At 50.1% G+C, this 22,368-nt stretch overlaps 9 protein-coding genes across 9 annotated transcripts; 1 reads left to right on the top strand and 8 right to left on the bottom strand.

Annotated features, from left to right (window-relative positions):
- Positions 1–928: 928 nt before the first annotated feature.
- Positions 929–1,352, bottom strand: N7489_000439 (uncharacterized protein; the record flags this gene model as incomplete). The annotated part of the gene is made up of 2 exons (XM_056706194.1): positions 929–1,224; positions 1,268–1,352. The coding sequence occupies 2 exons, from the start codon at positions 1,350–1,352 to the stop codon at positions 929–931; spliced, it is 381 nt and encodes a 126-aa protein (XP_056570496.1).
- A 1,854-nt stretch (positions 1,353–3,206) lies between these two features.
- Positions 3,207–4,581, bottom strand: N7489_000438 (uncharacterized protein; the record flags this gene model as incomplete). Its single annotated transcript, XM_056706193.1, has 3 exons — positions 3,207–4,034; positions 4,090–4,289; positions 4,353–4,581. 3 exons carry the CDS (start codon positions 4,579–4,581, stop codon positions 3,207–3,209), a joined length of 1,257 nt encoding a protein of 418 aa, XP_056570495.1.
- A 607-nt stretch (positions 4,582–5,188) lies between these two features.
- Positions 5,189–5,497, bottom strand: N7489_000437 (peroxisome assembly protein; the record flags this gene model as incomplete). Its single annotated transcript, XM_056706192.1, has 1 exon — positions 5,189–5,497. The coding sequence occupies one exon, from the start codon at positions 5,495–5,497 to the stop codon at positions 5,189–5,191; it is 309 nt and encodes a 102-aa protein (XP_056570494.1).
- A 31-nt stretch (positions 5,498–5,528) lies between these two features.
- On the bottom strand, positions 5,529–6,803 carry pex12 (ubiquitin-protein ligase peroxin 12; the record flags this gene model as incomplete). The annotated part of the gene is made up of 2 exons (XM_056706191.1): positions 6,725–6,803; positions 5,529–6,622 (listed from the first exon to the last, which is right to left on the bottom strand). The coding sequence occupies exons 1-2, from the start codon at positions 6,780–6,782 to the stop codon at positions 5,529–5,531; spliced, it is 1,152 nt and encodes a 383-aa protein (XP_056570493.1). The 5' UTR covers positions 6,783–6,803.
- Positions 6,804–7,058: 255 nt separating this feature from the next.
- Positions 7,059–9,137, bottom strand: N7489_000435 (RsfS/YbeB/iojap family protein; the record flags this gene model as incomplete). Its single annotated transcript, XM_056706190.1, has 1 exon — positions 7,059–9,137. The coding sequence occupies one exon, from the start codon at positions 9,135–9,137 to the stop codon at positions 7,059–7,061; it is 2,079 nt and encodes a 692-aa protein (XP_056570492.1).
- A 234-nt stretch (positions 9,138–9,371) lies between these two features.
- N7489_000434 (ribosome-binding protein NMD3) lies at positions 9,372–11,377 on the top strand (the record flags this gene model as incomplete). Its single annotated transcript, XM_056706189.1, has 6 exons — positions 9,372–9,430; positions 9,511–9,610; positions 9,704–9,917; positions 10,009–10,084; positions 10,192–10,403; positions 10,455–11,377. 6 exons carry the CDS (start codon positions 9,372–9,374, stop codon positions 11,375–11,377), a joined length of 1,584 nt encoding a protein of 527 aa, XP_056570491.1.
- Positions 11,378–13,735: 2,358 nt separating this feature from the next.
- N7489_000433 (RNA-binding ATPase activator ESF2) lies at positions 13,736–14,819 on the bottom strand (the record flags this gene model as incomplete). Its single annotated transcript, XM_056706188.1, has 2 exons — positions 13,736–14,115; positions 14,192–14,819. The coding sequence occupies 2 exons, from the start codon at positions 14,817–14,819 to the stop codon at positions 13,736–13,738; spliced, it is 1,008 nt and encodes a 335-aa protein (XP_056570490.1).
- Positions 14,820–15,210: 391 nt separating this feature from the next.
- Positions 15,211–16,498, bottom strand: N7489_000432 (coenzyme A transporter; the record flags this gene model as incomplete). Its single annotated transcript, XM_056706187.1, has 2 exons — positions 15,211–16,188; positions 16,253–16,498. The coding sequence occupies 2 exons, from the start codon at positions 16,496–16,498 to the stop codon at positions 15,211–15,213; spliced, it is 1,224 nt and encodes a 407-aa protein (XP_056570489.1).
- A 665-nt stretch (positions 16,499–17,163) lies between these two features.
- Positions 17,164–20,523, bottom strand: N7489_000431 (uncharacterized protein; the record flags this gene model as incomplete). The annotated part of the gene is made up of 5 exons (XM_056706186.1): positions 17,164–18,244; positions 18,296–19,878; positions 19,931–19,947; positions 20,003–20,105; positions 20,158–20,523. The coding sequence occupies 5 exons, from the start codon at positions 20,521–20,523 to the stop codon at positions 17,164–17,166; spliced, it is 3,150 nt and encodes a 1,049-aa protein (XP_056570488.1).
- Positions 20,524–22,368: the final 1,845 nt, after the last annotated feature.

The following is a 22,368-nucleotide window of genomic DNA, read 5'->3' as shown; positions in this document are numbered from 1 at the left end:
GTCTTATTTTACCATTGACTCGAATTTCTTTCAATGACCTCTATCACTACTCTCTCTTCACTCCATCGTCTGGAATTCGATTCAATTGCGCCTTGCCATTAAACGAGCTTCATTTCAAATGTATCATAGGCTCTCACTTTTCTAAGATCAATAGCCTTGACCTCAGTAATGGGAGGCAAACTCAATCAATCAAAGTGTTGAGGCTGCGAAGCAAGAGAGATGGAGGGAAAATCGTCAAGAAGAAGAGAGGTAGGTGATGATGCATCTATGGAACCTTGGAAAGAAGCCAGTGTATAAGTCGGCGACATGACAAACGAGACGAGCTAGACAAATGCTCAAAGAGCTCAGTCTGCATACACAGAGACAGACGCATACCCTGCATGCATTGCATGTCAACACAAAGTTTAATTGACCTGTAGCGCTCCAACTGGTTGCGTATGACTATGTAGGCGATTCATCCAGCTGGAGCAAGAACTGGAAGCCAGACGGCGAGACGGGATTATTTTTCCTACTACTCCCTGGAAACGGGGACGACTTATATGACTGAGCAGTGTTGGGGACCCCGTGGAAGTAGCAGTTGGGCACCCTAGACTCGAGAATTCACCCATGTACGCACTACCGATGATCAGTTACTATTTTGCTATGTGTATGCTGAGGCGCTCCCGGCTATAAGTACACCTATACCCTATCTAAATACGAGGGGTTGAAACCAAAAATGGATGTTGTCAATTTTGTATCCCTATGCACCTTTTCTATGGCGAGCCCATATAAGAGGTACATGCTTTCAAACTTTTATGGTTGACTGAAATCTATCTTCGACTGAGGCGCACTAACATTATGTGAGAGGGCAGTCTCCACTAAATATCACACGTTATCAATCATTCTGTTCTTTCCATCACACCAACCCACAGCACAAACAGCCGCAAGCTTATTTCTGGTGTGCCTCTTTGATGCTAACTTGTATTCCATTGGGTTCGGGCTCCAAGAAAGTGCCACCAGTTCCGAAGAGGCCTAGACATGTTTCAAGTTCATTCAACTCGCGCTCGTGTCCGGCCCATCCAACTTCCAAATTCAGACCTGATACCCATTGCAATGTATCCAGCCTTGATCTATGGTGATGTATGACATCTGGTGACGGGTTTAGGTCAGCGAGTGACACAAATTGGAAGCAGTCCAGCGCTTCGTGGCTTCCGTCGGGCATTCTGTATCCGGGGGGACGAGGACCTGTGTGCTGTTTTGTAAGAATTCTGGGGAGACTGCGGCTTACTGTGAAGTTTGTGTTGCACTTCAGAGTCATCGTCATATCGACGGCGGAGGAAGGTACCGAAGACACCCTGTGTACATGGAAACATTAATAGCCTTCAACTTGAAAAATTGGGAAGGATTTTAGCTTGTGTTGGCTTCACCTAAAGGCTACTAGTCAACAGCACCACGTAGAGGTCCAAGCTTATTGCTGTTGGATCTTCTAGAATACCCGCCCCAAAGGTATTCTAAAAGACCCCGGTCTTGCCAAAGACCGGATTTTTCCTCCGTCAAGAACAAGACAAGACCGAAGCCCGTCACTCTTTCAGGAATTGATCGATGACTAATAACCCCGTCGAGAACAAGACAAGCCCGAAGCCCGCCACTCTCTCAGGAATTGATCGATGACTAATAACCCCGTCGAGAACAAGACAAGGCCGAAGCCCGCCACTCTCTCAGGAGTAAGAGGCAATAGAGACACTCCGTCAAGAACAAGACAAGGCCGAAGCCCGCCACTCTTTCGGGAGTAAGGGGTAACAGGACACTCCGTCAAGAACAAGGCAAGGCCGAAGCCCGCCACTCTTTCGGGAGTAAGGGGTAACAGGACACTCCGTCAAGAACAAGGCAAGGCCGAAGCCCGCCACTCTTTCAGGAGTAAGAGGTAACAGGACACTCCGTCAAGAACAAGACAAGGCCGAAGCCCGCCACTCTTTCAGGAGTAAGAGGTAACAGGACACTCCGTCAAGAACAAGACAAGGCCGAAGCCCGCCACTCTTTCGGGAGTAAGAGGTAACAGGACACTCCGTCAAGAACAAGACAAGGCCGAAGCCCGCCACTCTTTCAGGAGTAAGAGGTAACAGGACACTCCGTCAAGAACAAGACAAGGCCGAAGCCCTCCACTCTCTCAGGAATTGATCGATGACTAATAACCCCGTCGAGAACAAGACAAGGCCGAAGCCCGCCACTCTTTCGGGAGTAAGGGGTAACAGGACACTCCGTCAAGAACAAGGCAAGGCCGAAGCCCGCCACTCTTTCGGGAGTAAGGGGTAACAGGACACTCCGTCAAGAACAAGGCAAGGCCGAAGCCCGCCACTCTTTCAGGAGTAAGAGGTAACAGGACACTCCGTCAAGAACAAGACAAGGCCGAAGCCCGCCACTCTTTCGGGAGTAAGGGGTAACAGGACACTCCGTCAAGAACAAGGCAAGGCCGAAGCCCGCCACTCTTTCGGGAGTAAGGGGTAACAGGACACTCCGTCAAGAACAAGGCAAGGCCGAAGCCCGCCACTCTTTCGGGAGTAAGGGGTAACAGGACACTCCGTCAAGAACAAGGCAAGGCCGAAGCCCGCCACTCTTTCAGGAGTAAGAGGTAACAGGACACTCCGTCAAGAACAAGACAAGGCCGAAGCCCGCCACTCTTTCAGGAGTAAGAGGTAACAGGACACTCCGTCAAGAACAAGACAAGGCCGAAGCCCGCCACTCTTTCGGGAGTAAGAGGTAACAGGACACTCCGTCAAGAACAAGACAAGGCCGAAGCCCTCCACTCTCTCAGGAATTGATCGATGACTAATAACCCCGTCGAGAACAAGACAAGGCCGAAGCCCGCCACTCTCTCAGGAGTAAGAGGCAATAGAGACACTCCGTCAAGAACAAGACAAGGCCGAAGCCCGCCACTCTTTCGGGAGTAAGAGGTAACAGGGACACTCCGTCAAGAACAAGACAAGGCCGAAGCCCGCCACTCTTTCAGGAATAAGAGGCAAACCGACAAGAATCTAGGTTTCTCCGTCAAGGACAAGACAAAGCCGAAGCTCGCCACCCTATCGAGAACACACCAGCAACAAGTGACTCCTTGAAGGACAAGATGAGCCGAAGCTCACCACCCTTTCAGGAATAGACTATCTCATCACCCCTTCAGGAACAAGACAAAGCCAAAGCTCGCCACTCCTTCAAGGGAAAGACAAAGACAATCACAAATCGCCTTCTTCGATTAAGGAACTGAGATTTCCCCTAAAAGGCAAAGTTTGCAACTTTTTGGGGGAGACTGGCCGGCTGGGAGATTGGGGAGGCACGTTCTCGAGAAGCATGCGCTCTCGTTTGACGGGTGATCGCGACCCTGATGGGACTGAAAAGGATCCACCGTCATCATCGTCACCACTGTCGTCATCCTCATCTGCTCCTCCCTGCATCGCAGCAATGCGAGAGAGGTGCCATCTCAGCTCCAAAAGTTCCATCGAAGGCAAGGGTCGATTCTCCTTGTCGTCAGTTCTCACCGTAAAGATATGCCCCGAGTTAATTACTTGCAAAGTTTCCATATCGACAAAGTAATTATATCTCACGGGGCCCCTGGACGGTGGAGTGCCTACATCCATGTGTTGGACTGCGGCAGGCGTCATTCGGTCATCCCTAGCGATGGTGGCGCGTCGGAGAGGAAGCCAATGAAATGCGATTCGCATTTCAGTTTGTTCTTCATTGACCGAAATTGGCCGGAACGCAATGAGTCCTCTGTCCCATTGATCGTGAGCTACGAGATCCAGCGTGATCAGGTTGCACACCTGCTCAGTGCTCACTAGCACACCACCTGGCATCAAGGCTCGCTTCCATGCATCGACCTTTTCTGTGGACCAGAAGGTTTCAAGAAATCTCCAGACGCCCTTTGCCCTATGCTGGTCCTGCGTGGTCCCATTTATCCTATTCGGCATAATATGGGCTACCTCAAGCGAGGGTCCTGCACGGCGGGTCATAGCGCATCTGGCCCCCTCACGATCTGTCACTGTCCTCCTAATGCTTTCCTCGGTCTAGAAATAAAAGAGGTCAGCAGGATTCTACAATGAATACTCCTGACAAACTCACTGGGTCACCGGCTATCCTCTTTCGCCGACCGTCACTGCCCTTGGGTGGCGGAATTCTGATCTCTGACCGCGAACGAACGGCGGCACTGGCTTGTGCCGGAGAGCCAGATCTACCACGATCACCACGTCCAGGGCGTCCGCTCGAGACGTCAACTGTGTCACTCCTCCGGTCAACGCGAGACGCCTGTCCGTCACTGGCCCCTAATTGAATAAAAAATATTAGTTCAATGATACAAGGCCGAGGCAGACTTCGTGAATACGCACAAATTCTCGGAAGATCGTATTCGCTGAAATCACCCAGGAGAAAGTCAAGCCTGCCTGGGTCCCGCTCAAGGGCCTCCAGGGCCTCGATGTCAGCGAACCATAGACCCAGCGCCTTCACGCGTGGGATTTGGACCTTGTATCTCACTAGACCAGCACAGATACGATCAATCAACGATCGTCGGTAAGGGTCCGAAAATTCGGAGAAGATGGTTTGCGTATCGTTGTTCATTGTGCGATTACGAAAAACGATGGTTGAAGATGGAGAAAAGGAAAAAGAAAGAGGAAAAGAGAGAGAGAAGAGAGAGAGAAGAGAGAGAGAGAGAGAGAGAGAGAGAGGAGAGCTACTGCCCGTTTGGGCGTCGGGGTGTATCCATAGATGGGAAAGAACACAGTCGTTCTTTCCCACTTGACTTGACCCAAAGTATCCATACAAGAGGAGTCCTTCTTTCTGATTTCTTTCGGGTTTGTTTTCTGGTGTCTTCTTTTCATTCATTCTTTTCACAAAAGAGCTCAAAGCGATGGTATGCCTCGTCTATATAGGGTGGTTAGGCTTATGAGGCCAGGAGGCCAACCTCGGGTTGTCATGTTAAAAGAAAATGATGCTTACAAGGTCTTCCAAGGTCTTTGCAGGGAAGAACTCGAAAGAATATGAAATTGGTACTGGAAAGAGGGAGAAAGGAGGAAATGAGGCTCTTTTCCTACTAGTTAGCGTCATGCTCTTATATACAGTTCGAACACTGATATGTCCTCTTTCAGCCCCCAAGATATCTGCTGTACAATGTACAGTGTGCGATCAAGGATTGATATATCGGAGATTGGAACTACATGACCCCAGATCAAACCAACACCCTCCTCAATCCCTCGGTGCCTCCAAGCACTCTTCTCCCTGTGACAGGACATCTCCCCTTGCCACTCTCCCATTTACCAGATCGTTTACGGGGGCCTTCCTCAGCCTCATCGCCACTAGGACCCCTCTTCGTCTCTTCGTCATCACCTATGATCTCCTCTTCCCACGGCGCACCAGCGCCCTCACCGGCCATGAAATCCAGTTGGCGCTGGTGCTCACCGTTCAGCCAGTGGAAGATGCACACATAGCAGAACACGTACCCCGTCTGGCAAGCAGTCGGGTTAACGAGCGCGCCCATGCAGACAGGACAAGTATTTGCGCTTGAGGGATCAGCCGGAGGCAAAGAGACAGTGTAGATAGGAAGGTAAGAAGTCGCGGATATGGGGGGGTTGGTGGCGACGAGGAGGCTTGAGTGCTGGTTTAAGATCACCGGCAGCACTCTTCTTCTCCTGCTCGGCCTGCTTCTTGGCTTTTTCTTTCTCGTCTTGGATGGACGACTTCCGTCGTTCCGCAGGAGAAGTCAAGCCTGCCACAACGGGGGCGGGCAGATCCAGGACTTCAGTTGCCTTACGAGCGAGCTGGCGAGAGAAGTCACTTGCATGCCACCATTCTAGGAACTTCAGGGCGAAGATTGAAGCAGGAAGGAAGTAGCGCAGTGAGCCCAGAAGCTGAGTATGAAGGTTCTGGGGACTAAGGAGACCTAGAAGACCACCACCGGGTCTCTGAGATCGCCCGGTGCCGGGGCCGGGCTTGGGATCTAGCACTGCGGCGATGGCGCGGTGGTCCGCGGCGCCTAGGCGGCGAATGCGCGTGCCGATAAGCCACAGGAACGGGGAGGAGTACTTTGTGTTGTCAAAGAGGTAGGCGAGGTTGAATGCCAGGACGGAGAAATAGTACGCCGCATTTACAGATGGGTAGACATTGCGCAAGAACCACTTGTAGTAGAAGAAGATGCGTTGGCGCAGCGACGGGTTGGCCGGCAGGTCGTCGCTGGGGTTATATCGTGGGCCGCCGCTGGTAACCAGGGATGCATGTGGCGCGGCATGAATGTCGTATCCTTCGTCTAGCTTGCGTTTTAGGTAAGGGATGCCAACCATGACGAACAAGTTCTTCCAGATGTCCGCCGAGTGTAGCTTCAGGGCATCGCGCACGGGGCCTGCCGCGCCGACCTGGGCGCGCGGGATCTCGCCATTCTTGGTACGGAGAACGCGCTCACGTTTCAGAGAGTAGAAGTTTTCTGTGAAAGAGCCGCCGAATGTTCGCAGGTAGTAACGTTCGACTATTAATGAAAGGAGGGCGTAGACTTCGTCGTATGAATTGAGGATCCGGAGGAGGTAGCGCGGGTGGCGGTGTGTTGCGACTGCGAGAAGATAGCGCAAAGATGGAGGAAGAAGATCCGAGAGCTGTTGCTCAGCGAGGAGTTCTATTGTTGAGCGAGATCTTCGCGTTAGGGATTCCAATCATGTATGGGGGTTTCCCCGTGTCTGGGGTTTCCATCTCCGCGGGGAAGCATCAATCGACTTACCGAAGAGCGATGGCTTGTGCTCATCGAACTCCTGTTGAAGACTAGGAAGGTACTCCATCGTCAGGAGTGCCAGTCATCCTTATCAGGGTGGTGTTTGAAGAGAGAGATGGGGAGGTAGAGTCGCCGGAACCAGTGATCATATGCCGAGGCTCAACTTATCCGAGCTGACTACGTCGTTCTGGGCACCTCCAGGGCTGAGTACAACATAGATCCATCCATGCCCTACATTCATCAGGGAATTAATTACAACGACTTCAACATTTAACATTAAATACACACATAATATTGTACGCAGAATATATGCTAGATTATTTTACAAATTGATCCCTGTCACTCAATTTTCCCGAGCAAGTGCCTCCTGGCACTCCGTCCAGAGCGGCATGTAGAAGCTAGGAGATTCTTCATCTCGGTCCTGTAGTGTCGGGTCTGCCACCAAAATACAATGCATAATGGCTGTCACGATCGGACCTTGTAGCACAATGGCAGGGGATTCTTGATTCATCAATGGTACCCCCGTTGACAGACACTCGCGCGCTCGCACTTCCTCGCCCAATTCGGCATGCAACTTGAACAGCTGCACGTAATCTTCTTGTGTGCGATTGACACCTTTCAAGGGAAACTGCCGCCACAGTCGCCAGAACCCGTCGTAATCCCCGCATTGGAATAATGTCACCATAAGCTGACGCGCATCTACTGCGTCAAATGGGATGTTGGCCGCCGCCAGTATCTTGGACAGCCGAGACAACGTTTGTTTCTGAGACTCAGTCTGTTGAACCACAGACCAACTTGGAGAACGCTCTTCCGGGCGCGATTCAGTCGGCTTAGAAGGTGCTGTTTTGGGTGCACAGACTGCTTGATAGAGTATATTGAAGATCCTCATGTTCAAAATTGGCACACCACGGAGGCTCAAGCGATCCAACACTAACAAAGCAAGCTCCATATCAGCCTCTGAGGAATGAGTCTCAGACTGCTCGGTGACAACACCCGCTGTTCTCGGCGTTAGAAGCGCAGAAACAACATCGAATCCAAGGTCATCCGGAAGGTCATACCCGTCGCGAAGAAAATCAGAGAATGTGCTAAAAAGCGTGTCCTTAGTGTAAGCTGGGTGTTGTCGAGACACAGCAATGGAGAACAATTTCAATCGAAAAATGGCTTTTTCCTGTGCAGAAAACCTCGCGGCGTGGTTGGTATAGAAGAGCCGTAGAAAAAGAGTCGACTGGCGATCATTTGGGCCGCTCCCAAGCTCATTTCGTGCACTATCGGCCGGAAGTTCAGCGAGAATCTGGAGCAAAGATGTCGGTGTCAATTGGGATGCAACTTCAGCTGCATCGCCTGGAAGTGCAGAGGACGAAGCTCCCACGCCAGGAAAACCAGCTTCCAAACCAGGCTCAGCGGAGTTCATGGCCGATAGCGCGAGTCTGCGCATGGTATGAAAGCCTCTCTTTTGGCCAGGGATGGAGCCAAACCCATCGGACGTAGACCTGGGGGGTCCAGCACCAGTCTTAGATAGATCTTCTGTGCTCTCCCGAATGTCCTTGCGCCCTTCACGGGCTAGAGTAGCCTCCCAAAGACCATCAAGGTCAACATCGGCCCGCTTCTCCTCGGTGAAGATCTGGACAACCACACTAGTCCCGAGGTCGAGATTACCAAATCCCTCAATTCCAACATCGCTCAACTGGGTCGTAGTAGCGCCTTTGTCCACCATACCCGCGTTTACACAAATCCATCCTGTGGTGATTCCATCATCCTTTTCGTCGACCATTGCGCCTGCTGCGCTGGCGGCGCGCGCTCTCTTGGCCTTACGGCGAAGCTTTATTTTCAACTCGTTACGTCCCAATAAGCCGTCGGCATAGGGAGACAATTTGTATTGACTTCTCAGCCAGCGACAGAGACGATCCGCAGACACGTTTAGATGTTTCACACTGCGAGCAGTCCCGATGATCATGATGACATTAGCACCGAGAGCTGCAGGAATTTCGAGGCCGCGTAGGTCAAAAAGCTTGAGATGATCCAAGCCCAAGTCCTTATACGTATACTCCAATAGGGTCGAGAGCATTTCTGGCGAATCGTCTGGGATCTGGGGAAGATGGGCTTCGGTCAACGGGCGGTCTTTGACGATTGGCGCCTCTTCCTGCAGATACCAGGGGACATGCTGTGATGAAGCTGGCGTATTGGCTTCCGAGTGTGCTGGTGGCTCTTGCGATTCGGACAGATGACGGTCAATCTGGTTTGAACTTGGAGGGCGATCAGACCGCAGCACAGTTACGGCGGAGAAAGCTCTAGAATTGGAGATTGAACGAGAGGAAAGAGGAGATGATCGTGGCATTGGGATGCCGGAGACCGAAACGAAGGATCGTAGCACCTCATGCCGGCAACCCTGGCACGCAGCACCTCGTAAGAGAGCCCTGCTCATGGTTATGGTTATATTGGTAGAAGAAACGGAGACTTGAGTTCTTCGAACAGTTCGGTTCCAAAGTTGGTGATATCAGATAACAGATGCAAACACTGCAAACAGCTGAGTCATCCGAAAAAAGATTCAGGTGGGGGGCAATTATCACAAATCCACGGCGCTGGGAACTCTTCGAGTCTTCAATACCCTGGTGATTTTTTCAGTCTTGGGTTCTTATTCCTGATTCTGCTCATCAACATGTCGATGGATCTGGATGCCCCCGTCTACTTCACGCAGCAGGAGAAAGTCGCAGCGACGTGAGTTCTTATCGCAACTTTTTTTCTACCTGTTCCTCCCCACCTTCTCAATTCCATATTAATACTTCTTCTCATTTCAGTATTCTCTGCTGCAACTGTGGCGCTGCTATCGATGGAACACTCTCAGCCGGCGCGCTATGCTCGGATTGTATTCGTCTTACTGTCGATGTTGCCGGAGGTGTATGTACAACTCCATTTGTGGGCTTATCAAACAAGCCTTCCTATACGTCTATAATCCGTTCCGGCTAACATGAACTCTCTTCGACTTAATAGGTGCAACGAGAAGCCGTGATTCACTGCTGTAGGGATTGCGAACGGTGGCTGCAGCCCCCCAACAGCTGGGTCGTCGCAGCTCTCGAGTCGAAGGAACTACTCGCTATTTGTCTACGCAAACTCCGTGGTCTAAACAAAGTTCGAATCATCGATGCCAGCTTCATTTGGACGGAGCCTCATAGCAAGCGACTACGTGTGAAAATCACAATACAAAGTTAGTTTTATCCCTACCTGGTGAAGGCTGCCGAGGCATCCCCCAATCAGCACATCGTCCAGCCGTGTGATCAAAGCTAACAACCCACAAGCGGAGGCCTTCCAAGGCACTATAGTGCAACAGCAATTCGAGGTTGAATATGTTGTTGCCAATCAGCAATGTTCTGGGTATGCTCTCTCCCCCCCAAAAGAACCAAAAATCTCCCTCAACTCCTCCCAACTCCTCTCCAACTGAATAATATGAGTTAGATGATACTAATACACTATTTCGTTAGATGTGCTAAAAGTTACACCCATCATAGTTGGACCGCATCCATTCAAATCCGACAGAAGGTCCCTCACAAGCGGACATTTTTGTACCTGGAACAGCTTATCCTCAAGCACAACGCCCATAAAGATACCATCAATATCAAGGAGGTGAACGAGGGTCTCGATTTCTACTTTGCAAAGAGAAATGAAGCCGAGCGTATGCTTTCATTCTTGTCAAGTGAGTGTTTTCCCTTTTACTTAATAGGTGCAGGTTTACTAACAGCTACAGGCGTTGTCCCATGCACCGTGAAGAAGAGTCATGAGTTAATTTCGATGGACATACATACTTCGACAAGCAGCTACAAGTTCAATTTCTCCGTTTCTATTATCCCTATCTGCAAGGATGATCTGGTTGCACTACCGATTAAGCTGGCCCGGTCATTGTCTGATATCAGCCCACTCGTTATCTGCCACCGGGTAGGCACGTCTATCAATCTCATGGACCCTTGCACCCTCCGGACCGCAGATCTTCCTTCCAGCATTTACTGGCGCCAGCCATTCCCGAATCTTGCGGATACCACCGAGCTTAGGGAATTCATCATCTTAGACATTGAATCGACCGGCCACACTAACGGTCGCTACCTCCTGTCTGAGGCCACAGTTGCTCGTGCCTCTGATCTAGGATCCAACGACACCACCTATTTCACAAGGACTCACCTCGGTGGTGTTCTGCACGTGGGCGACTCTGTTCTCGGATACCACTTGTCAGGAACCCAGTTCAACAACGATCAATTCGAGGCGATTGAGAACAGCAACCAGTACGGCTCAACAATCCCAGACGTCGTCCTTATCAAGAAGCACTACGTCCGCAGCAAGAAGTCCAAGGCCCGCAGCTGGCGCTTGAAGCGCATGGCTCGCGAACACGAAGAGGAGGCGACTGCTGCCGTTGTCAATGTGCCTACGAACAAGCGCCAGGAACAGGAGCAAGCCAGAATGGAACAAGATTACGAAATGTTCTTGCGTGATGTTGAGGAGGATCAGGAGCTGCGTCAAACACTTGATCTGTACAAGAACCGCCAGTACCAGGCCAGGCCAGATCAGATGGATGAGGATGATGACGAGGACATGGATGAAGACGGAAATGCCGTGCCGAAGATCAACATGGATGAACTGCTTGATGACTTTGATGAGCTGAACATGGAGGACAATTAGAAGGAATCTGAATGTTATCATTGACGATCATGGCACCGGTTGGCGTTTGTGTTCTGGGTTTTCAGTCAACAAAAAAAGTTCTTTTTCAATTCGATATATGCAATGTACAGCATGCAGATGCGAAGTTATTATTCTTGCAGATGCGAAGTTATTATTCTTGCAGATGCGAAGTTATTATTCTTGGACATAACCGTCTCTCGTATAGACTCATAGAACATATCAATTGCTCTAAATGTAAATGAATCAAAGTCAACACGCAGCTGGTTGTAAAGGCGAGAGTAGATTGGAGGCCGGTCGGAAAGGGAAAGTAGGCGGCAGTTTGTAGTAATATATGGGATTGATGCAACATGGTGTATGGAAGTTTTGGATGTCTCCGGGATAACATAGCGTCGGGTTTTTGGGGCGATATTTTTGACAGACTGGAATTACAATACTGAAGATTATCGCATAATCGATGTACGAGCTTTGATCTACATACACATAAAACTTTAAAGCTGTCAGAAGAGATCCACAGAGAGGTAGAGGTGCATAGTGAAACGTGGGGGATTAGGAAGCTCTCCAGCAGCAGCAACGAGCTGGCCTGAAAGTACAGCCCGCGGGCCGTACGGTCCTCATGGCATCACCAAATACCTGCGAAACACGCTCACTCACTGTGAGCGTCGCATAAGGAGTAGAAAGTACGCGCAGCGTTGATTGAGGCGTTCCTGATCATTCGCACGACGGTAAGGGCATCTGGCCACCTCAAATGCGAAATCCATATCCTATGACTCGAGCTGCTGGACTAGACAAGGGAGGTAGCGCAAAGCGGTTGGCGGATGAGGTGGGGATAGACGAGAGGTGTGGCCCTCCCATACTGGATAAGGATGTCAAGAGCTGAGTGCTGAGAGATAGATGTCGATAATAGCAAAGTGGAAGGAAAAGACGTTGTCTGTGGGAGGCTAGTCGGCGAGTGCCACAGATTCCGTGTTTCCTCCCACGAGGGTTTCCCCGTTGAAGATATTGGTGACACGGAACGCAGATGAGCCCAACCCGGCGGGGAGTGTATACTCCGGGCAACCAGAGTGGAGTTTCGACCCAAGGTGTCATAAAGGCAGCATGCGAGGTGTTCGAGATCAGAGCGTTACTCGAAACCGGTCCATCGTCTCGATCGTCAGACGGGGTCGGCTTATGAATCGGGTGTACAATCCTTGACTCGTGTCAGTGAACCAAGATATCGTCGCTGTCAAATGAGAAAAATGGTCAGCTGTGGAAGAAACGCGAGCAGAGTCCGCGGTCTTGCGCATCTTGATGTATATTTAAAAGCACTTGCTTTCAGACGATGATTTCTCTGCTTAGGAGAGGGTCTTCCATGTCCTATACTTGAGAGCCCCAAGTATAAGAACAACCTTGGAACTGCCAAGTGAAGACGGATTGGCGATTCCACCCTTTGTTTAAGAATGAAAGAAGTTTAAGTGATGGAAAGCTGTGCTGGGAAGAAGAGAAGAAAGGGAGAATGATGGGGGTTCTTTTTCTAATATGCCAAGGACATACAAGTTACTACAAGCTACTACAAGTTACATACCTCCAGTGCTACTTAATATGTGCATATATGTACATATAGGTACATGGGACCTCCGAAATATTGGGCTAAACCTCCGTACCTATGTACGCATTATACAGCTATAAGAATACCTAGGTACATAGCCGCTTATCCGTAGTCTTAATGGTTTCAAATGTTCTCAGGTAGTCTTCTTAAATGCCTTTCTCCTTAGGTATATACCTTTGACTACTAATTAGTTATATGTACATAGGTATACTTCTACCAACTCGCGGAAGGCCCCGTGGTGTCGGCCACTGCACTATACAATGTGGTTGTTGTATTGATGCTCGGGGATTCGAGATACAGTCACAGGAGACAGGAGGACTTGGTCGAAGTTATGGACGAATTCCTATCCAACTTGATTTTTCCGGATGAAGAAAATAAGACCTGCCATAATCGATATATGCGGGCTTTCTTTACTGGCATTGAGTCGGAAAGGGATCAAGCACCAAAGTGGATATGATGCCAATGGCTACATACTATGAAGGTATTATGATTGAGCTTGGTATATTGGCTACATTCTTGCGCCGGGATTCGATCGTGTTTCAGACCTCCGGCTGAATTGGCTACGAGTGTACATATCTTAGTTTAGCTACCAGGTGCTTTTCTCCTCTTTCCTCTAAAGGATAATCCAGTTCTTCGTTGTTTTTATACCACACGGAGTACCGGACGTTACATCTCCGTGGTCTAATATTAGAAAGCCGGGCTGCATTAGATCGAATAGACAGACCAGAGGCGTTAAAGCCCATAAAAAAAGAAATGCTCCCATGCAATCCTACTCAGAAAATCTTCCCAAGTACCCGCTTGGCATCATCAGCCACAGCACCATCCTTCGATCCCTTCACAACCTCATTCTGCTGGAAATGGAACCGCCTTCTCGTAGACTTCGGATCCTTATTGGGCTGCGGCAGTTCCTTATCCCCATCACCAGCCGCCTCCAACCGCCTCTTCATCTTCTCCTCATTCTTCTTGGCCATGCCATCAGCAATGCGGCCACTCTCAACACCCGCGATAAACATCTTAGCTTCCTTGGCTTCGCGGGCGTCGGCAATCTTCCTCTTGCTTTCCCTCTCGGATCTCTCTCGTTGTACAGATTGCATAAGATCCTCCCAGGAGTACCGTGAGAGATATTTGATATTCCAGACATCATCGTGATACCCTATAAATCGTAGCGCTTGTCAGTATCCATTGCGAGATAGCAGGGATGTATGGGGCAAAAATGCCAGTAGACTCACAGCTCGACTTCAAGCCACCCACGATAGTCGCATTCAAGGTCTCCGCGCAGATCTTAGCCGTCTTCTTGGACTCGAACTCTATCCACCCTTCAGTGTAGAGCTTTCTCTTATTCGAGCGGCTTCGATTCCCGGCTGCAGAGGGGAGAAGAGGGGCTAGGAAGATCTTCGTGATACCCCCAAACCCTCTCTTCTCTAGCATTCCTTTCAAAGCGAAGGGTTTGAGGTATGGCGGCAGAGAAGAGAAGTATATGACACCTGGACGGGTTTTCTTGGGTGCTTTGCCGTTGGCTAGTTTAGACAGCTTGGCGAGCTTGCCCTTTGCTTTGAGCGACTTGGCTGATTTGGCGCTGGGTTGTGCTGAGTCGTCCAGACTTGCGCCGCCGTCTTCATTGTCGTTATCTTCGTCTTCTTTTTCGACGTCTTTCCTGTTCTCCTCCTCCTCCTTCCCCTCGTCTTCGTCTTCGTCGGACTCCGGCGAGAAATCTTGTGTGGTTGTCCTCCGCCGCTTCACGGCCCGTCCTTTGCTCTCCACCACATTGGCTTCGGAGTCGTAGCCGCGGTCGCTGCCGCTGGCCTCATCATCACTGGCCGCAATGTCTAAGAAATCATTGTGTTTGCGGGTCGTCATTCTGTGGGATCCGAATAGGTAAATACACTTGGTCGTGGGTGGCGGAAGTCTGCAACTTTTTTTATGCGGGTGGTCTGTGCCCTCGGAGTCAAGCCCCGGAACGTTCCAAGGTCAGATCTACTAATCAGCCACACATCAGCCACACATCAAAGTGTAAAGAGTTCCAAGGTTATCATCAAATGTTGATCCAGCTTAAGGAGTTTCTTTTGAAATAAGTGCTAATAACAGAAAGAAGAGTCTTTGAAATTCTGTACTGGTGTGTATCTGAAGAAGCCATTCGGGCTCTGTATGCTAAAAACAACCCTCCCAAGGTATCCACGAACGCCACAGAGAACCAGTATCAAGAGCCCTCATGGTATATGCAAGCAAAAATTGAGAATATGTCACAAGTCTAACTGATACCTAGCGATCCCTTGGCTCGCTCATATACGTAGAAGCTCACTGCAACCATGGGAACGACCTTGACATATCCGATAGTCAACCCAACCCAGAAGCCTCGGAACCCTCTCTCAAGCCAAATTGCGCGGGCCGTTTCTGCAATCCCGAGTCGGCGTCCATCACCAACTGCGCCACCGACTTGCATCCGCCGACGGAGGACCTCCACTGGGTATGACGAAGTCTGCGAAACTAGACCGGCCACAGCACCGGACAGAAGTTCCGACGTGGTATTCAGTTGTGGACGTTTAGGTCGATCCGCGGGGTTTTTTGACTCTTTTCTTCGTCTCAGGGTATAGCGCGCCACACTTGGGTGACGGAACAAATCACCCACGGTGTCATGGGTGAGGAAAGACATTCCGGCGTACGGGAGCATCCCGAGGATAGTCGGGGAGAAGCCGCGGTAGAAATTGGCAAGTCCGGTGCGCGGGACAACTTTTGAAACGGCAGATGAAGCGCTTTCGGCAACAGCAATGGAAGAAGACTCCGCTGCCGCAGCAGAGCGGGTTGATGGGGGTTGGGCTCGCTCATGGTAAATTTGCCGCCATATGTCCACCAAGCCTGAACGGTGCGATTGTCTAGTTTCAAATGCCATGCGCACGCGCATCAACTCTAATGGGTATGTGAAACATACAGACGTGACACCGGCTAGACTGCCGGAGACCAGGCGGCGGAACGGGGTCTCGTATTCGCTGGAAGGAATGATAACTGCACGGATCTGCTCGTATGCAAGGAATTTTATGGCCGCGTATGGGAAAATTCGGAGGAGAGTCACCGAGTGGCCCTTGTACAGGCCCTGGAACCCTTCGGTGCGCTTGATATCTCGAATCGCTGCTGCCAGGCCAGTCCAGCTGCCCGTGTATTTGGCGAATTGGGGATTTGACGCCTGGAAGAGGATCTTCACGCGGTCTAGAGGCGCTACCACTGTCTTGGCCTATAGGTCCGGCGCAATTAATCAATATTGAGCTCGCAACGACCTGTCACACATGGAAACTTACTGCACACCCCGCCAACCCTCCAGCAATTCCACTCCTAATCACATAATCCAAGCTACGCTTTTGAACCTTGTTGTCGCCACTCTTTGGTTTGTCCATGGCGGCGGTGTTATTTGACACAATTGGTTTCGTAGCGCCGCCAAAAGGCGACGATCCCGGCTGTGCGGTCTCGCTCATCGGAGCGGGCTGCGGAGTAGAGACTGGGGTCTTGTGGGGGTTATAGGCATGGTCTGAATGACCCGTCGACATGGAATAGGAAGAGGAACGGAAAGACGAGATTGTGAGACAGCAACCGAGGCTCGCAGGAGGGGCGAGAATATCCGGGGCAGTCGCCCTCGTGATCAGTTTCGGGGATATTCAGCCAGAGTTCTCGGGGTACCGGATGATCTTCGGGACGCTCCAACTGTGCATGCAGATGTCTAAAAGTTGAGAGGATAGTACAACAAACTTGAACGAAGATTTAAAGGATAATATGAGAGTGCAATGGTAAAAGGTGAAAGAAGAATAACGTTCTATGTTTCCGCTGACGTATTTGCGAAGTTCAGATGGTCCAGTTGTTACGAACGAACATTCTGACGTGCCGATACCAGCGGCTTTCCGCGAATAACCGGCGGATTACGGTACTAATACGGCCCGCAAAATCAGCGAGTCCCGAGAAGCCGGTTTGTCATCGTATGTGGCCTTCAGGCCTTCAGGCCTAATTGGGACATGTAGCCGACACTCCATCTTCATTATTGTGGTGACTTGTTCTATGTTATTGCATTGCTTCTAAGCTATTTGAATTGTTCCAAAAAAAAGGCCAACAAAAATAAAAGAACTCCCCGCCTCCATGCAGCTCGGAATGTATACTAAGTACAACATACAAAGAATATCGTGGTCGCGTGATATTGTAGAACGGAAACCTTTTGAAGGAATCAACCCTTGCGCTGAGCGCGTGTCCGGGTCAAAGGCTTAGCCTGCTTAGTCTGCTTAGCTGCCTTGGTCACTCTGGTGTCATCCGAAACCCGCTTGCGCTTGGCTGGCCGGCCAGGGTCGACATGAAGATGTCCATTCTCGGACAACGCGGTCGTGTTTTTCCAGCGCAGGCAGCGGGGACCGCTCTCGTTCACATCCAAATAGGTCTTGGTCCGGGTTGTCACGCGTTTGGCTGGGATGTCCTCCGATTCGGCTCTATCAGGCGCCTCAGCTAGATATGCCTTGCGATTCTTCATGTACTTGGCGATGTATTCTTGCTGAAGGAGCAGCTCCTTGAGCAACTTAGACTCCCGGTTGCCGCGCGAGTCTAGCCACTCCACGAGCTGTTCGATTGCTTCGGGATCCTCGTAGTAGCCCCATTCACGAGCACTGGACACATGGCTTGGCCCTTCTTCGTGCTTCTTGCGCTCTGCAGGGGTGGTTTGGAAATGCTTCTGGTACTGCTTCCGTTGCTCGTCGGTCACGTCGATGAAGCCGGCCTGCTCCATTGCATCTGGGCCTTGCACCCACAGGCGGCCATTGGCGTAGCGTGCCTCGGCCGTTGAGCTTTCCGGCATACCCTCGTAGGGCATCGCGTTACGTTCAAACCACCAATAGCGATTGCAGAAGCGATCCAGTCCAAGGCATCGGGTCCGAGGGCAGTCGGTCTCACGAAGGCTGTTCTCCACAGTCTCGATCTGCTCCTGGAGCTTCTCGATATTGGCCTTTTGCTCATCGATCTTCTTCAAAACTCGCTGGTATTGCTTGGACCCCTTAGGCTGCTTCGCCAAGATCTCCTTTCGCTCCTTTTCCAATTCCTGTTTCCGTTTACGCTCCAGGGCCCGATCGATTCCTCCACGTAATGAGCGTGGTCTAGGGGTATCCTCGTCTTCTGTGTCCCCGACCATTTCAGAGTCCCCTTCCAGTCGCGAATCATCCAAGCCGTCCAGTTCGGGCACCGGCGTAGGTGACTTCCCGGCCTTTTCAGGTTCTGGCTGCAGGGCCTTGCGCTCCTGGTGCAGCTGACGAAGCTCGATGAGTCTGAAAGTTGATGTTAGCGATTGAGATAACAATGGTCAAGAATTAACTTACCCTGCTTTGCGCGCCTTCTGATACTCAATTTTCTCCTTGCGCAACTCTGTCATCTGATTGCTGCACTCTTCTAGATAGTTTCGGATGGCCTTGGTCTCCAAACTCAACATGCAAATCATCTGGAGCGCTTTGGTGCGCAAATTGATGTCGAGGGTTTGATACTGCTCCTGGACGGTGTACTGTGTAGGCTCACGATCGAGAGGTGCCAGATGCTTGAGAATGGTGTTGCAGACCTGTTCCGAGCGAGGACGAACAGATAGCTGGTGCAAAAGTCCAACCATTACCAACTGCCATCCACCGTTGCGGAAATCGCGTTTGCGAAGACGATCGATCCACCCATAGTCCTCAAACATCTCGCCAGCGCGATGAATCTGTGTCTCCTCTGGTTCGTCTTCATTGATCCGTGCTTTGATGGTGATTGCTTCTTCCTTGGCCAGACTTCCTCTAGTGGTCATTCTCCCGGGCTTCGCCTGCGGCTCTGGAGACTCTTCCTCGGCTTCTTCCTCTTCTTCCTCTTCTTCAGATTCATCAGATTCATCAGCAGGGAAATCTGGAAGTGAGATCTGAACAGCGCCATCATCGTTCGATGAATTGACAAGTTTTTTGAGGACAGCGCAATGCACTTCAACGAAAAGCTCGCACTCCACTTCATCTGACGAAAACCGCATAGCTTGAATAAAATCGTCAAAGGTAAAAGAATCCAGTTGGAATACTTCACAGTAGACATTGAGTGTGTCCCAAGTCTCAAGGAGCAACCCCACTGTTTCCGGCTCTAGATCATCAGGCAGAAGGTCCTCCCCACCGTCGTCTTCAGACTCACCTACCATCATAAACTTCAGGGTTGGTCGGTGTTGCTTTTCAGGATTAGGAGCAAGGTCCAGATCTTCGATAGGATACTTGACCGGTGGCGGGGATGGTGCTCTCGGCTCGTTCTTGACAACCACTGCCGGGAGTCCAGCAAGCTTCCTATCGCCAACCACTGGCGGCTTGGAAGGGCGCAGGGGATTGGAAGGCAGGAGGAATGATGGGTTGCCATTCAGCGACCGCTGATATTCTTGGTACTGCGCTTCCCTCGATTTCGCCATGTCCTGTGCAGACAGTTTCGACTTCTGGCCCTTGACTGCGGGTTTCAACTCGGGCAGCTGCTGAGAAGAAAAGAAACCAAAGAAGCCATCTTGGTCCGCTTTCTTCATCGCCTTCTTCTCTGCCACCTTCGCACCATACTGCAGATGTTTAGGTACCTCAATCGGAATCTTGTATGTCTCTGCCACAGATGGCTTGACCAACCAGGGCGCACCTGTCCACGACTCTCTGGTGACGTTGTTTTTGATGAAGCCACGTAGCATCAACTTAGTGAATGCCTTGCGATCGCGTGTGATGTGGTCCTGGTCCAGCAGGGCCTCTTCATTTTGTCGATCAAGGATCTTGACCAGATACCTCGCAAAAGCAGGTGTTTTAATGGTTCCATCGGCATATAACTGCTCTGCAAAGTTTGCCTTGTCTCTGATGGTACCATGAAGCCGAGTGCTATCATCAAGCAAGATGAGAACGGCCTCGCCTGGGTAGAAGTCTGATTTGAATTCCTGTTTTTGTTAGACGAGGATCACTTATTAATAAATGAAGGGGTCATCTCACTTCATAGATTTCATCCACTGATACAGAGTGTCGTTAGCTTGATTCGGACTAGGAAAGACAGGAATAACATACCCAGGCTGTCCACCCTCGAAACTATAGAGAACTGAATTCTGCGCAGAATAGGTTCTCTCAGCGCATCGGGGAAACTGTTGTTGACTTCACGCGATTCCTCCGTCTAGTCAAGGCTTAGCATATGTCCATAACTTGGTGTCCGTTTTATAATGTACCTCACTGCGGAGCGCCTCGAAGAAGGTCAACCCCGAATGGCCGGTGATCTCGCAGATGAATCGGCGTTGTTTGTAGAAATCCATTCGTTGAAGGTAAGGCTCGTAGCTGGTGAAGACCTCATTGGTCTCTGGGATAACCCAGACCTGGAAGGAAGAAAAAGGGTCAGCGGGAAAGTCTGCAGGATAGATAATAGAGATCCATACTTCGGAACTATCATCTTCAATGACAGTTTGCGGGAGGTACTGGACCGGTTTACGTTTGAATAACACCTGTCCATGCAATTGCGTAAGCCTCTCTGTCTCCGTAGCATCCACCACTTTGTTCTTGTCGCCTCCGCAACCATTCCATCGGCTAAGGTGTTGCATACCATGATGCTTTAAATATTAAGTGTGGACGCGCCAGTCGGCCAGGAGCTACCGTATGTAGAATCGAGGATCGAGCATGAACGGGACTAGACAAAACGCGATCTTAATTAGTGTGTGAAGCTTGTCGATTGAGTGTGAGAATGGTGGAGGCCGCGTCAGACACGCAATCGGCGGAGGTAACGGGAGATGCGATATAGATTGTAGGAACTCTAGTTGCTTTGGTGCACCGTTGTGTAGAGAGGGAACGGTTGTGGGCAAGTGGGAATTGTCGTGATCAGGCCTGGTCATAGACCAAGAACACGCGAACAGTGAAATAACCATGTGTCGAGACTTCGTGCGGACTTACCGGAGTAGAACGCGTCCTGTATAAAGTAGAGGACCAAGCGATTCTGAGATGATGAACTGCTGTAATATGGGGGGGAAGGGAAGCTGTGAATATTTGAAGGTGAAGCAAGAAAGAAGAAAGGTAGACAAAAAGGACGGAGCGGTAGATCATTGCAGGACCGCGAATCGGCGGTGGAAGCTGATTGGTGGAGAGGAGGAGCAAGCGGGAGCCAAAGCCCAGCAGAAAAAAGCACCTGGGCTTTCCTCGGGACCCTCGACTCTCCCTCCTCCCCTCGTCATCCCCGACTATCAATTCTTTCTTTCTTTCTTTCTTTCTTTCCCAACTCTACCCGTATTTACCCTCATTCGACTCGTCTAGTTGCGGAGATTCTGCCTATATACTGTTTGTTACAATATTTTGAGATATTTCTATTATTCAATGCGATTATCAATTCTCAGTTTCTATTCTCGGTCACCTCCCCGGCCCAAGATCGGAACAATCAATCTGGCTAACGGGACCATGTCAACCACCAGCTTTGTTTGTATTTTTAGCATGAAACACCAACCTTTCAACAGTATTCTCTTTGGCTTTAAATGCTCAAATCTTATTTGTTCTTCATCCTATGGTTATCTACCTTGTCATACTCAGAATACAATGAGACCTATTCTGGGAGTGACTATATTGCACTGAAGTATACGTCGCGATTGTCAAAGAGCCTTGGATGAAGACCCTATGCCCAACTCCAGCTGATGATTATACATCACATTTACAACTCTAAAGCAAGCAGCTATGATTCGCATGTAGATTTGATACTCCTTCAGCCACGGTGTCACAAGCGCATTGGCCACCCAGATGTCTATCGTTATGTGGTACTCTATATCTACCTAGGTAAGATTGTCAAAATGAGCCTAGCTTTTATGTGGCATGACACCCTTTGTTGTGATTGTTTGGTTATCACGCGGCTAGGCGTGAATAACACGCGATATGTGCCCAGGTATAGCCGCCACTTATAGTCATTAGGTGTGTATATTCTATATTTTGCTGCTTTTAGAACCTGCTACTTGTAATTGCCCTTGGTAAATTGTCCTATGAAAGCTTGTTGATCACTAGGAGAAAGTGAAAGCACTTGAATAAAAACATGTCTAGGAGAGAAATTCCACACCTGCGGAAATATATATGCTGTAAACATACATTTTGATGAAGAGACAATCACCCTGCCCAACAAGCCAAAGACATAGGAAAATGCCTACATATCTACACAAACATCGCCACAATCCTAGAATGTAAGAATGGAAAACAGATTCTTCCCCATGTTTCTATCCGACCTGCATTTGGCTGCAGGCAAACCATGGATGAAGGGGCGCTAACTGAATTGGGCCTAGTGGGAGAATAGACTCCGTGATCCGTGGGTCTTATCCACGTGGAAACAAACAATGCAAACATTCTACACCTCGGGACCTAAGTGAATACCAAAGTCACCTTAAATAACCCGAAGCAGTTTGTAGTTCATAATTGACAGC

This window comes from Penicillium chrysogenum (genome assembly GCF_028827035.1).
Source record: "Penicillium chrysogenum strain IBT 35668 chromosome Unknown utg000001l_segment0_segment0, whole genome shotgun sequence".
NCBI classification, from domain to species: domain Eukaryota; kingdom Fungi; phylum Ascomycota; class Eurotiomycetes; order Eurotiales; family Aspergillaceae; genus Penicillium; species Penicillium chrysogenum.
The sequence above is the reverse complement of the archived record's forward strand: the minus strand, read 5'-3'. Positions and strand labels throughout refer to the sequence as shown.